The sequence below is a fragment of the Drosophila simulans genome, chromosome 2R (assembly GCF_016746395.2).
Source record: "Drosophila simulans strain w501 chromosome 2R, Prin_Dsim_3.1, whole genome shotgun sequence".
Lineage (NCBI taxonomy): Eukaryota > Metazoa > Arthropoda > Insecta > Diptera > Drosophilidae > Drosophila > Drosophila simulans.
Genome location: NC_052521.2, coordinates 18262547 through 18276013, shown reverse-complemented (window position 1 = coordinate 18276013; position 13467 = coordinate 18262547). Strand labels below are relative to the sequence as shown.

The 13467-nt window shown below is 45.9% G+C and overlaps 3 protein-coding genes across 4 annotated transcripts; 2 read left to right on the top strand and 1 right to left on the bottom strand.

Annotated features, from left to right (window-relative positions):
- Positions 1-226: 226 nt before the first annotated feature.
- On the bottom strand, positions 227-9702 carry LOC6735486 (TWiK family of potassium channels protein 7). 2 transcript variants are annotated; one of them, XM_016168621.3, is made up of 4 exons: positions 8959-9702; positions 8141-8232; positions 7914-8070; positions 227-1484 (listed from the first exon to the last, which is right to left on the bottom strand). In XM_016168621.3, the coding sequence occupies exons 1-4, from the start codon at positions 9365-9367 to the stop codon at positions 448-450; spliced, it is 1695 nt and encodes a 564-aa protein (XP_016028824.1). In that variant the 5' UTR covers positions 9368-9702; the 3' UTR covers positions 227-447. The 2 variants fall into 2 exon arrangements, with proteins under 2 accessions (XP_016028824.1, XP_039147228.1); XM_039291294.2 differs by lacking the exons at positions 7914-8070; positions 8141-8232; positions 8959-9702 and adding exons at positions 1649-1806; positions 1881-4065.
- On the top strand, positions 4446-5818 carry LOC6735487 (probable H/ACA ribonucleoprotein complex subunit 1). Its single transcript, XM_002082390.4, has 3 exons — positions 4446-4722; positions 5055-5432; positions 5490-5818. The coding sequence occupies exons 1-3, from the start codon at positions 4539-4541 to the stop codon at positions 5648-5650; spliced, it is 723 nt and encodes a 240-aa protein (XP_002082426.1). The 5' UTR covers positions 4446-4538; the 3' UTR covers positions 5651-5818.
- A 1070-nt stretch (positions 9703-10772) lies between the features above and the next one.
- LOC6735485 (rab GTPase-binding effector protein 1) lies at positions 10773-13435 on the top strand. Its single transcript, XM_002082388.4, has 6 exons — positions 10773-10930; positions 10991-11532; positions 11587-12371; positions 12436-12571; positions 12630-12746; positions 12810-13435. Exons 1-6 carry the CDS (start codon positions 10876-10878, stop codon positions 13113-13115), a joined length of 1941 nt encoding a protein of 646 aa, XP_002082424.1. The 5' UTR covers positions 10773-10875; the 3' UTR covers positions 13116-13435.
- Positions 13436-13467: the final 32 nt, after the last annotated feature.

The following is a 13467-nucleotide window of genomic DNA, read 5'->3' as shown; positions in this document are numbered from 1 at the left end:
GACTGCGACTGCATTTGGATTCCGGCCCCCGACTCCTTGTCACTGGGATTTTGGTATGCATTCCCGTACAAAGCATACGCATCTGGCAATTTTATTCCGGATTGAGCAACAATCCACGCGGATAACAGGACGACAGGATAATGGAGTGTTGAAAAATCATGTCACTTTATGATTTGCATTATTCAAAATATCCTTAAGCTAAGGATTCCCAAATTTAAAACAATCATTTGCGTTGTCAACTCGCGCGCTTTATTTCATTAACATTAGACTTATGCTACGATGATGGTGAGTAAAATTAAATAACAAATAAATGAATATATAGAGTTTTGCGCAGAAGAGCGTTCCGGTAAATTCGATTGAAATTGCCTTGTCATTTTTGAGGTTTCTTACACGTTAACTTTGTCGTTGTTTTTTTGGGCATCTTGGAGGCGGAAGATCCCAGGGGTTCTAGAAAAACCTGTGCTTTTTCTTCTTCTTGTTCTCCCCCTCCGCCGGCGGCTGGGGATCCACGGCAACCTGACGCCTGGGCAGCAGAGGTGGCGGAGTGACATCCCCAGCTCCAACAGCATCGGCTCCAACTCCATTAGCATCCACGCCATTGGATGCTGGCGATAGAGGACGCGGTGCGCGCAGGATCGAGGTGAGCGGTGGCACTGGGGAGTGGCCATTGCCATTCGCCTCCTGGCCATCCTCCTCGATCCTGTCCAGTCGCGAACCGTGCACCGAGGCCAGCTCGGAGGGAGTCTTAACCTGGGAGCCGCCCTCATCACCAAGCTCGCTGGTCATGTTCATGCCAATGGTGGCGCCCACCTTGGCGCTGGCCATTTTGAAGTGATCGCTCAGCTTGATCTGCACCACATTGATGAACATGGAGGTCAGGGCCAGGCCGAACATCAGATAGATCATGCTGACCATTACGTAGAAGGGATTACTGGGCACCAGGTCGCCGAAGCCAATTGTGGACATTGAAATGAACACGTAGTAGAAGGCGTCCAGTGGAGTCCAACTGGGCTCCATCATTAGAAAGCCGAAGGATCCTAGAAGGATGTACGTAATGAGCAGCAGCGAGGCCACCGACACTGGCAAATTGAACTCGTCGTCCACCTCGAAGGTCTCTGGATACGGCGATGTGGGTGTCTCCGGGTGCGAGGTGCCCACCGATCTTGCGGCCTCGGCATCCGCCTGCGACTCCTCGTCGTTATCTGGTCCAGAGTTGCCGAAGAACATGCTCGGCCTGCGGATGGCCATGTCGTACATGGTGTTGAAGCCTGTCATGGCGCTCCGGATCTGCTGCTGCTTCCGTATCCGGCGACAGGAGCGCGTGTAGTACATCCGTCGCACATATACCCACAGGAACTTGACGCAGCGCGTGAATAGCTTGCCCAGATCGGCCAGCACGATCAGGAACATGGGGATGCCGATGATGGCGTAGACTATGGTCAAGGATCGACCCATGCCCGTCTTTGGAGTGATGTGGCCGTAACCTGGAAAGGAAGAGAAGAAGGCAAGGGGGTTAATAAGTTAAGTATAACTAACTAACTAAGAAACTACCTAACATGGAAATATGCTTATATGTATATCTTAGCATAAGAACAAACGAAAGGATTTAGGAATTTTTGATGGTTATGGGTCCATTGTAACCCATTACCTATGGTTGTGATTACGGTCCAACAGAAGATGAAGCAATTGACAAAGTTCCAGGACTTTTGGCCCGGATAGCGGCGTAGTCCCAATTCGGCTAAATTATTCAGTTCATCCTCGAAGCTGCGCAGCTTCTGGCGGGCAAGAGACTTCCAGTCCTCCTCTCTGGCAAAGATACAAATTAATCACTCACTGAACTGGGCTACCACTGGGCTACCACTTGGTACCATTGGTACTACCTCATGTTGTGGCTGACGTCCCACAGCCTGTCTATGAAATCCCGCTTCACCTTGCGCACCTCGCACTTGTATATATTCTCCGCGGCTCCTTCCGTGTACCGGAACAGGAGTCCTCCAAATCCCAGAAGCATAGCCATGCAGATGAGATAGGCAATGCATCTGTTACGCAGCTGACGCAGTTCCTCCACCTTTTGGGGATAGTCCAGCTTGAGGCGTCTCCATTCATGACGGGCTTCTAGGCTGAGGCTGTACAGTAGACCCCTGGAGGCCAACTTCTCCGGATGCAATTCTGTGGAGAGATCTGTGACATCTTCGCCCTTTGCCTGGATCTTCTTCTTTCGTATAAACAGATTTTTCAGCCGCTGCCATAAGGTAACTTTGGGTTTTGCTTCTGAGCTGGGTTCCTCTGGCAACAAGGCTGGATCCCCGAGGGATTTCGGTTCCGAATCAGGTTCATTTGGAGTAGTACCTTCAAGGAGGTCTTGAGCTACCTGTTCCTTCCTTTCCAAACTGCCCGATCGCTTGGGTCTAAGGGGACGCTCCAAACTGGAGCTGCGCTTTTGAGGCTTCTCTTCCTTATCGGCTAACCTCAAGCTGTGGCTGCGACGCACTCCCTCCGCCGTCAGGATTTGCTCCGCCAGGGCAGCCTCCGCTTTTGCCGCCCTTTCAGCTGCCTCCATGTACTTTTGCATCAGCTCCGACTGCTGTTCTGCCTCCGAGATGCGTGGCTTTATCACCTCGTCTCTGGACTCACCCACCTCCAAGTACTCGTGCTTCCGGAGGATCTCCTCCCGTTGCTCCGGAGTCTTGGATCGTCGCTGGGGTCTAACGGGCGAAAGGGAGTTGTTGCGACTCACGGAGAGCCTTTCCGGTGGTTTTGGAGCTGCCGACGCCGATGGCGGCGGTGGAGGTGCTCCGCGGATCGGGGCTGCCACAAAGCCCTGGGGAATCTTAGGTGCTCGTGGCCGCGGGAGGGTCTCCTCCGCCGCATCGGCATCGGAGGAGCTGAACTGGGTGGAGGATTCATCGTAGCCGCTACTTCGATTGCGACCCCTAGTCTTGGGCGCCTCGTGTCGCTGCAGACGCAGGCTGTGGATGAGGCGGCGCCGTTCCTCCTCGTCCTGCGGCAGCTGGATGCGATCGCTGAGCTTGCGGTAGCTCTGCAGGAGGCGCTTGCGCTCCTCGTTGTCCAGCTGCTGGCGATGACGCATCTTGTGCTCCCGCTTCTCGCGCTCAAAGAGCCGCTTCTCGGCCTCGAAACGTCGTCGTTCGTCCTCGAAGCGCTGCAGATTCTGCTCCAGTCTGGTTAGCGTATCCTGTGTCTGGCCAAGATTGGGAATGGGCCTCTGCTGCTGACTGCTGCTGCCGGTGGTCAGCTCGCTCTCGCTGGACTCCTCCTTCTGTCGCGGCGAGGAGAGGCTGCGATGCTTGATCAGATGATTGGCATCCGGACTACTCAGCTTCTCCGCCTCCCGTGGCTGCGATTGACTGCGCGCCGAGGAGCTGGCGAAGGACTTGTCCCGCTTTCGTAGGATCTTGCTCTCGTGGGCGGACATGGAGCCGGGTGGCCTGATCTGCATGCGCACCATCTGAGGTGACGGATCCGGCAGAGCATCCGGACTGGCATCGTCCTGGGGCAGGGCATCTCCAGTGACGGGCGTCGGCTCCCGGTGACTGCGACCCAGTCGCCTCCGATGGCGCTGCTGCTGCCTGGCGTCCATCGGCTGCTCCATCTTGTCCAGCCGCAGTCGTGTGCTACTTTCGCGATCTATCTTTGTGCTCGTGCTCGTCATTTAGCCATCTATTAATCTATTTTTAACTGCCCAACGAGGCGTTCATATTCCACATATGAAAATATGCCTCGGGTAATTATATCACTTTCGATTGCAATTTCGTATTATGTGTATGTATTCCGCACTTTCTGAAACTTTAAAAGTCTGCACTTGTCCGAGAATTTTCTAAATTTTTTCGCTATATTATCTATTTGCGTATAGAAATTTATGTATCTGCTTCTTGCGACGTCGCGACACGATCCAATAGATTTAGCTTCTATTTCTCGCTTCCTCGACCACGGCTGGCATCCAACTGCTCTCAGCAGTTGGAGAAAATTCAAATTTTCATTTTCACTTAGGTTGTCTATATTTTTGGTAGATGTCTCAACAGCTGTTCGCCTGTGGATATCTATATATACATATATATATAATGCATCTGATGATGTTTTTGATGATTCTCTCTTACTCATTGTTTTATGTTCTCTTAGTGAATATTTAGTGCTTATAAAAAAGCACCAGGAATTTGTGTTAGTTAAACGATGTCAACATATATATCTTCATTAATACTATTCTTTAGTACATAAAATAACTTTGTTTTTAAAAACATATCATACAAAATTAACATTTACAAAATTAAGAAAAAAGGGTTATTTCTAAGTCGATTGTTCAAAATAGTTTAAATAATTTGATTGAAAAAAAAAAAACGTTCAAAAAGTGCGCCCATTAGGCTTGGTGTGACCGTATAATATCGAAACGAATATACTGAATCACATGGCCATGCCTATCGATAAGTCGATAACGAAATTCGAATTTCGTCCGTCTCTAAATATTTTGGTTGATCGGAACGCGCACGTGTTTTCGCGTTCAATTTTAATAATATTTGAAAATGGGATTTGGTAAACCTCGTGGCGGCGGAGGCGGCGGCGGAAGAGGCTTCGGAGGAGGCGGCGGCGGACGAGGATTTGGAGGAGGTGGCGGTGGACGCGGTGGTGGTGGCGGACGCGGAGGTGGCGGCGGATTCGGCCGTGGAGGCGGTGGACGTGGTGGCGGCCGTGGAGCCTTCGACTCTGGTAAGTGAATGGAATTCACCAAATATCCCTATGACTAGCTAACTGAACTAAGCTAGCCTATGAACTAAGGCAAACTTTGTCAGAGAAAACACTCATTTAATACAGCCTGTACGAATAGAACTAGAATAACCACGTTGTTCATTTAAATGTTGAATAGCCAAGCCGTTGTAGGCTATAATCATGGGCTATATATATAAATATATTTGCCAAAAACACATCTGGAAGTCTCTTCTAGGTATACGCTGTCTTAAATGCTTGCTATGTTCAGGCAAATTGCCAAATATTCATTTCCATTCCCACTTTAATTATATATCTTATTTTTGTAATTGTAGGTCCACCGGAGAGAGTCATCCCATTGGGCGACTTCGTTTACTCCTGCCAAAACGACCTCGTGTGCAAAGTTGATATTCAGGATGTTCCCTACTTCAACGCGCCCATTTTCCTTGAAAACAAGGAGCAAGTAGGCAAAATCGACGAGATCTTTGGAACAGTTCGGGACTACAGCGTGTCCATCAAGCTGTCGGACAACGTCTACGCCAACAGCTTCAAGCCAAATCAGAAACTGTATATCGACCCTGGAAAGCTGTTACCCATCGCCAGGTTCCTGCCGAAACCCCCACAACCAAAAGGCGCCAAGAAAGCCTTCACAAATAACCGAGGCGGAGGCGGCGGTGGCGGATTTGGAGGCCGAGGTGGCGGCCGCGGAGGAGGTAAGATAGTAAATTTCATGAGTGCAACCTAAAGTCCTAACTTGTGTTTATCAACAGGTGGTCGCGGTGGTGGCGGCGGACGAGGCGGAGGCGGATTCCGAGGAGGAGCTGGTCGAGGAGGAGGTGGCGGCGGCGGCGGCGGCGGCGGTTTTAACAGAGGACGAGGAGGCGGCGGCGGCGGCGGCGGCGGCGGCGGTGGTGGTCGGGGTCGGTGGTAGTTTTCTGTATCAGATCCTAATCAAAACATTTAAAGAAGTGTACAATTCAATTATTGTACATGTCCAAATAGTTTTTAAGCAAAACCTTATCATTTGGGTATTGTTCGCTGACCAACCAATCGAATATTGTACCATAAATGATACTAAAATAAATTTCCTACAAATTTACATCATGTTTAACTGAAAACATATAGCAGAGCATAACTTCTGGTACTGATTTGTAGAAGTTATTGTTTGGCGAAGAAAAAGTTAATTGAAGTTTAAGTGATATTTTATCATTTGTAAAGACAGTTAATTAACAATAGGATGTCAAACATTTGCTCACTTATTAAGAAGATAGTGGTTTATCACGAAAAATGGTTTTGTGTGAAAATAATACATCTGATTAGACCACAATGATTTATAGAGCAGAGTAGAAGCTATGAAATGGTTGATCGTCTTGGATTTGGGTATCAATAATGTATCCACTTTATGAGGGAATCGCACTCATCCGAATTCCCTTGAAATTTTATGAATTCTTCGAGGTTTGTTTAAAATGCCCAATACTGTTTGGTATGGGGGTTTCCTTCCGCTTTCCAATCGCCGTTCGATTCATGCATATAATTTGTTAAATTTGCAGCTGTTCCCTTCTCGAAACGAAGAAACTTTTGTGTAATTATATGTGCCAAAAATCGAAAATAATTTCTTTTTGGCTTCTCATATTTTATCTTTATGCCCCACTGACGTCATTATGGGCTTAGAGCATTTCTGCACTCTCAAAATACGAATAAATTAAATGTTTTGTATAATTTTCATCAGATACTTTCCGTAGCCCCTTTGTGATCCCCACACCCCTGAAAAGTTGATGACGGATCGTATTCGCTTTTATGGAATTTCGCTGCGATTTTTCGTATTTGTTTATTCCCGGCAATTTCATTCAACATTTCCGAATTGCCTTCGCGATTTGTTTTCCATTTGGGCATGCACCATTTTTATAAAATTGTCGGCCATAGAATGATTTTAGTAAGCGTTATTTTAATCGCAGCAGCAACAGTTTTATGATTTCGCATGGGGATCATGAAGTGTTTTCCGGTTTATCGATCTGATAAATCAATAGAAACCAGTAATTAACAAGATACATTATCTGTATATCTTACAAGTCACTCAATACATATATTTTATGGTGAATTGTGTAATATTTTTGTGTCATCTTGTGCTTAAATTAGCTGCACACTAAATATAGTGAGCTTAAATTTAAATGCTCAGGTGAGTCACCGCAGACTCTCGATTTCAAATTAAGTGCTAGATCATAAAGAAAATCCCATTGAGGTTTTGTTTATACATATCTGTGCCAATTTTGACAAGTTGATTATACTGAATGCACTCAGCACTCAGCACAATTCGCCATCCTGTTTACAAGGCAGCAAATTGTGTCGTCGCATTGTGGCAATAATTTGGCAATTTGTGTTAATTGCTTTTCGCTGATGTGGGTGCAAAGTTTTCCACACTGGCGGATTTATTCGAATTTCGCACTTTTTGGCCGCTGGGAAAAACTTGTCAAAAGTGGCGACGAATGGCCAGAATTTATTTGCCAAAAAAAAAAAAACGCTCACCAAATTTCCATTTGTCTTAACAAGTCGGCGCGCCAAACATTAATTTTAGAACAAATCCCGAAAGCGAGACAATCGAATAAAAAGAGGGCTATCAAGCAATTAACTAACCGCATCACAAATGTGAAACATAAATTCTTAAAAAATAACAATCACTTAAATTATGATTAAATGATGCACCTCAAACGATTTGTTCGGTCGAAATGATTTCCATTTTCATGGCATGTTTATGGTCGTGAAAAGTCTTTTGCAATTAAAAGTGAAATGAAAAACCAATTTAATCGAGAATGTGTATAGTGATAATTCGGGGAAATTCTTTCGTGTGTTTACAAGTCACAATTGCGAAAAGTGACAGGAATTCCAAGGAATTTGGAATCCTCTTGAGAAATCTCATAACTGTCTGCACGCAAAGAGGCACGAATTTTTTATCTCACAAATGCCGACGAACGCAAAAATATCTAAAACTATTTCCATCTTTTGTGTCACAAAAATTTCGTTGGCTTAATAATGAAGAAAACACAACATACATAAATAGACCATCTTGCGTCCTAAGAACTGATATGTGTACATATATATAATATATCTTATCTGCGTGGGAGTCTTTGCACTGGCAATACACTTGGATGCCACCGAAATTTGGCAAGATGGAGAAGGAATCTTCTAGCTCTACTCACCTATGGTCGTGTAAATCGTGGCAGAGTAGACCATGGCATCCCAGAAGGACCACGGATCCGTATTGTCGACCATTCCGGATCGCAACAGTGATTGCACCACCGTGGGATACGTGTTCATGATGCGCAGCACCTGACCCTCGAATTCAAGTTTGCTCAACTGAAAATGATTGATTAACACAAAGTGATTAATTATCTTGGCGTGACTATATATCCCTATTAGGTCTTACCCCGCTCAAATCGCCGGAAACCTGACGCATTTCGTTGAAGAAACTCTTTTGCTGATCCTGCACCACCAGCTTTTCCTGATTTGCATGACGAACTGAAAGGAAAGAATTTGAACTTGAATAAAAGGAATTTGGTGCTTTGGATTCAGAAGTTTTCCATTGGAGCGCCTAGCCCATGGAGCAGCCCCTGATCCGGTACTCCTCCATCCGCCCGTTAATCATCTGCAACTGGACGTCTTGGTTGTTTACACGACAGATTGTTCCCCTCGCAGATGTGATTCATTCAAAAAATAGGTGTATCTGTGTGCCTACACTAATAACAAAATTGTAGTTTCAATATTCCAAATGATATCGAAAACATTTAAGCCAAGAAATATAACATATCTTTACTTCAAATCAAATTGAAGACATAGTTCAAAAGACCCAGCTGCCTAACTTTGTTTTTTAAACTCAATAAAATTCCATTTAAATACTGAAATAAGTGCTTGTTTTTTTGAGTGTTCTATGAACTCGGATACCGAAATCAGTCGTCTGCCAAATTGATGGGGATGTTTTTACGATTACAATACAGCGCAGGTGTATTTATTTGAATGGCTGGCAACTGAACTGTTTACTATTTTCCAAACAATTTCCGAAGAGCTTGATAAGCAAACAAACTCAATCAGTGCACTTCTTCATTCCGGATATCTTGGATATCTTAACCTTTTCGGCTATAACCTAATGAAACTGTCTCTCTCCAGCTAATGGAAGCACTTTATCTTCAGACAGTTGATAAGCAAATTGATCAATAGAAGCTGGATGTTCTGGGTCATGGATCTCACCTTCGATTGTGCGGAATACAACGGCACCGCCGATGTTGTATAGTGCCAGGATGAGGATGAGGAAGATGTGGGTGAACCACCGGCGCGACCACTTGTACATGCCAAAGGTCATCTTCTCGCCGAAGCTCAAGCCCGACTTTGTGATATCCAGGAAGCCCTCGTAGCCCTTGGTCATGAAGTTGCCGTATCCGAAGGGATTGGCCATTGGTGGCCAGTAGGGTCCCTGTGTTCCATTGCCCGTGAAGTTCGTTTGTGCCGTGTAGGGTGGCTGGGCACTGGGTGGCATCGATGCCTGACTCATGGCCGATCCGCTGGTCAGGTTGTGGATGTTGATCCTGGGCGGTCGATTGGCACGCCGCGAGGGCGGCGGAGTGCTGGGAATGGGTGTTATGCTCTGGGTTTGCGACATGGTCGGTTGTTTGGTATATCCGGGAATCTATATGGATTCGCTTTGCAATTTTGATCTCTAATTGATATTCACAGGAACTCAAAACATTGGGCACTTTGTGGTCATTATTCAAGTTCCGTTCACATACATATATCTTGGCGGTAGTACTTATATATTTGTATTATTTTTAAGTTTATAAGTAGAAATGCCGTCGCGATTCCAAGGCGCCGCGCATTTATTTCTTCGCGTACTTTTTTTTCCCGCTTCCGACCGCCTCGTTCCTGAATCCAATGCGAACTGAACAGACGCCAAATATTTTGGCCAACATCGCTGCTGTTGTCGCTGGGCATAATGCTGTAGTATTTGTATCGGCCACGAATCTCCGGCTGCCGACTATGACGACATCGAAAGTCATGAGCTCACAAGCCTTCCAACAAGTCCAAGACCCAGAAGACCCAACGGATCTCAGCGTACACTGCCGAACAAAAATGGTCTATGTACTTAATGCTATGATTAAAATAATATTATTGGCCATAAGGAAGTTAACAAATGTTTGTAGCTAACCTAAGTTACATCGTATCAATTATTTTGTACCTGTCGACTAAAATGTTTTCCAATTTTTGGTAGTGTACCACCATGATAATTTTATAATTACTCATGTTTTCGGCTTCCTCAGCAGATGCCGAAATTCTGAAATCAAGTTTTGTTCTGGTTAACGCGTAGTTTTGTTATCTCAAATAGTTTGCTATATTGTTATATTTAAATATGTTTTCTCATTAGCTTTGTAGGCATTATTGAAGTATCCATTTTCCCCTCATAATTTATCAGTTCTTAGCGTTTTCTCGCTTTCTGGCGCTTAATAATTTGCATAAAATTAAAAGAAGGGACGGTGTTAGTCATTCATGTTTGGCAGTCATTTACCTTTTCATAGAATTGTGTCTAATATTTTCTGCCGTTGTCATTTTGCTTACACACAAATGTTGAAGCACTTTCTCGGAAATGCTTAAGAAGATTTTAAATAATTGAGAACGATTAAAATGCATTTAATATATTTATACACATTATCCAAATATAAATAATATTGTATTGTTTATTTATATTCTTTACCCATTTGTTTTCTTTTTCTAATTATAGTTCATGGGTTGATGATAACAAAAATTCTAGGAATATCTACATTTTAGATTTAAAAGGACTATTCAAAGAAGTGTTTTTAAAGGATTCAGAAAGGATTCACGGATACATTAAAAGGACAGAATTAGACTACGTTTGGTAAATTAGCGAAAGAAAACTATTTTACCAACATCTGTAAGTAACTTTCTATTCTTCTATAGAAAACTATAAAATTCGATTTAAAAATAAACCTTTTTTAACGGCATTGTCAAGCAATACTTAAGTATTAACTATCGGTATAACTCAAATATGGTAACACCCAGAGTAGTGTTGGAAATCACTCAAATGTATATGTTCTAATTGGTGCGCTCACATATGTACATATAAACTAATAAATTGGCCATCACACAATATAGAAAATGGAAGAAAACGAGACCCGGTCGGAGGCCAGGGAACCCACGGACCTGACCAATGGTAAGGCAGCAGCACAAGAGGCCTGAAAAGCCGATAACTAACCCATAACTCTAACGGCAGGTGAGGATGACGCGACCAGCCAGCACAAACTCAGTCACCTGCAGAATGAGATGCGCAAAATGCAAAACGAGTTCAACACGCAGCGGGCGAAGATGCGGGAGCTGTACATCCAGAAGGAGGCGGAGGTCAGCCAGAGCCAGCAGGAGCGACGGCAGTTGCAGGCGGAGCTGGACGAGCTGAAGACACACCTAATGGTGGCGGACCTTAAGTCGCAGAACGAGCTGCAGCTGAGGGACCTCAAGGCGCAGGAGGAGATCTCCTCGCTGCAGCAGCTGGTGCAGGACACCATCGAGGAGTCCGCGCACTACAAAGGCGAGGTGGAACGACTCAGGCTAGAGATGGGCAAGTACCAGCAGATTCATCAGCAGACGATGGCTCAACAACCGCAGGCCGAGTCATCTGGCGGAATAGCGCCGCAGGTGCTTAATCAGGTCAAGAAGACACTAGGTTCTGTGCGTAAACTGGGCACCGACTCCCTGAACAGCAGCTTTCAGCAGGACGAGGACACCCGGGCATCGAGCAAGGGCAATGGCAAGCAATACGTATGTTTCTGGGACTAATCTTTCAATTATCAAATTAACTGAACTTATTTACAGGCCCCCGAGGAGGCGGAGATGATGCACTCAATCGTCGAGCAGCTTCAGGAGGAGATGAAGGCACTGAAAGTGAAGCTGCGAGAACAGGACGAGCAACTGCAGGCCAAGTCGGCGTCCGATGAATCCGCCCTGCACAAGTCCACGTCCATGGACGTTGCCGAGAGCGCCTGCGAGTCGTGCAGCTTGGCAGAAAAGAAGACCGAAGAGCTGGGTGCCCATATAAACAAACAGCAGAAACAGGTGGATCTGCTGCAAAAGCAGCTGGTGGAGTCCCGGGAGACACTGGTTAAGGAGGCGGCGTTGCGTAAGGATCTGGAGGACCAGTGGCAAGAAAAGCGGGAGGCCCACAAAAGCGAAGTACAAAGCCTGCGTGACCAGGCCAAAACCAACGAGCAGCGACTGCTGGATATGCAGCAGAAGTTTCTCGAGACCAAGGACGAGGTCATAAAGCAGATTCAGCGCGTCTCTGACGACCGAGAGCGGGTCAACAAGCAACTGGAGACGCTGCAGGCGGACAACGACTTTCTGTCCGGTCGCTATTTGGCAACGTCCGAGGAGATCGACAACCAATATATCAATCTGCCCAACACGGTCGTCGAGCTCCAGGAGCTGATACTGCGACAGCAAAGCGAGCTGATCCAAGCGCGCGTCAGCAGCGAATACGAGCGACAGAAGTGCACCAGCACTGAAGATGAGATTCAGATCTTGCGGGCCCAGCTGGAGGAGAGCAACAACGAACGGCGGGCCTACAAGCGCAAAATGCAACTAGATATTAAGTCACTGCAGTAAGTTACAACCTCTCGTCGATGGTAGTGTTCACTTTGGCTCACGTTTTAAACGAATTTCCAGGGATCGGGTGACGGAACACTTGGTCACGGTACAAGCGTACGAGACTACCAAAACCCAACTGGAGCGCAAAGAGGCTGAGCTGAACAAGCAGCTCTCCGAGTGTCGCGTGGAGATCATTGAGCTGCAAGAGGCCAATGTAAGCTATCATATTTTGTTGCCACACTTGATTCCTCGCTAACCGGTTCACATTACAGGAAAAGTACGCCAAAACAAATGCGGACTACAAGACGAAGATAAAAACGCTACAGGAGGAACTGTCCACCATGGAGACTGTTCAAAAGGACTTTGTCAAACTATCTCAAACGCTTCAGGTGAGTGCGATATAAAAATATATGGTTTATTCACTTAATTAATTACATTGTGTTGTGCCACAGATGTCGTTGGAGGAGCTGCGGCATGCCGACACGGAGGTGCGCTGGCAGGACGACGACGATGTGAACAACTGTCCCACGTGCAATTCCTACTTCACGGTCATGGTGCGCAAGATCCATTGCCGGCACTGCGGCCACATCTACTGCGATAAGTGTCTAACGAAAACGGTGCCATCTGGACCACGGAAGCGAGTGGCCCGAGTCTGTGATATCTGTCACACGCTGCTCACGCCAAACACCGCACCCTACTTCAGTCAGGGACAGCCGCCGCAGCAGCAGCAAGGCCAGCAGCAGCAGCAGTCCAACTAGGCGTTTGGGCTCCAAGCCCAAGTGATTGTGTATTATGTGTGAAGTACGATTACGATTAGTTGGTATCTCCTTGAACTCTATTGCTCTGTTTCTGTGCTCCGATACTACGATTACGATCCGAGGTCAAACCTTTCCAATGCCGCACTGCGTCGCGCGTGTCATTTCCACTTTCCAATTGCCAATTTCTGTTTCCGATTTTGCTGTTCCATTATTTGGCCCTATACATAACGTAAGCGATGAGTTGTCTATGTTAGCTTTTGTCGTAGGTAAGTTTTCGTAACTGAATTTAACTCAAAGCAAATATACAAATTAAAAACAAATAATTTTTGTTGTTTGTCGCCGCACATCTCTA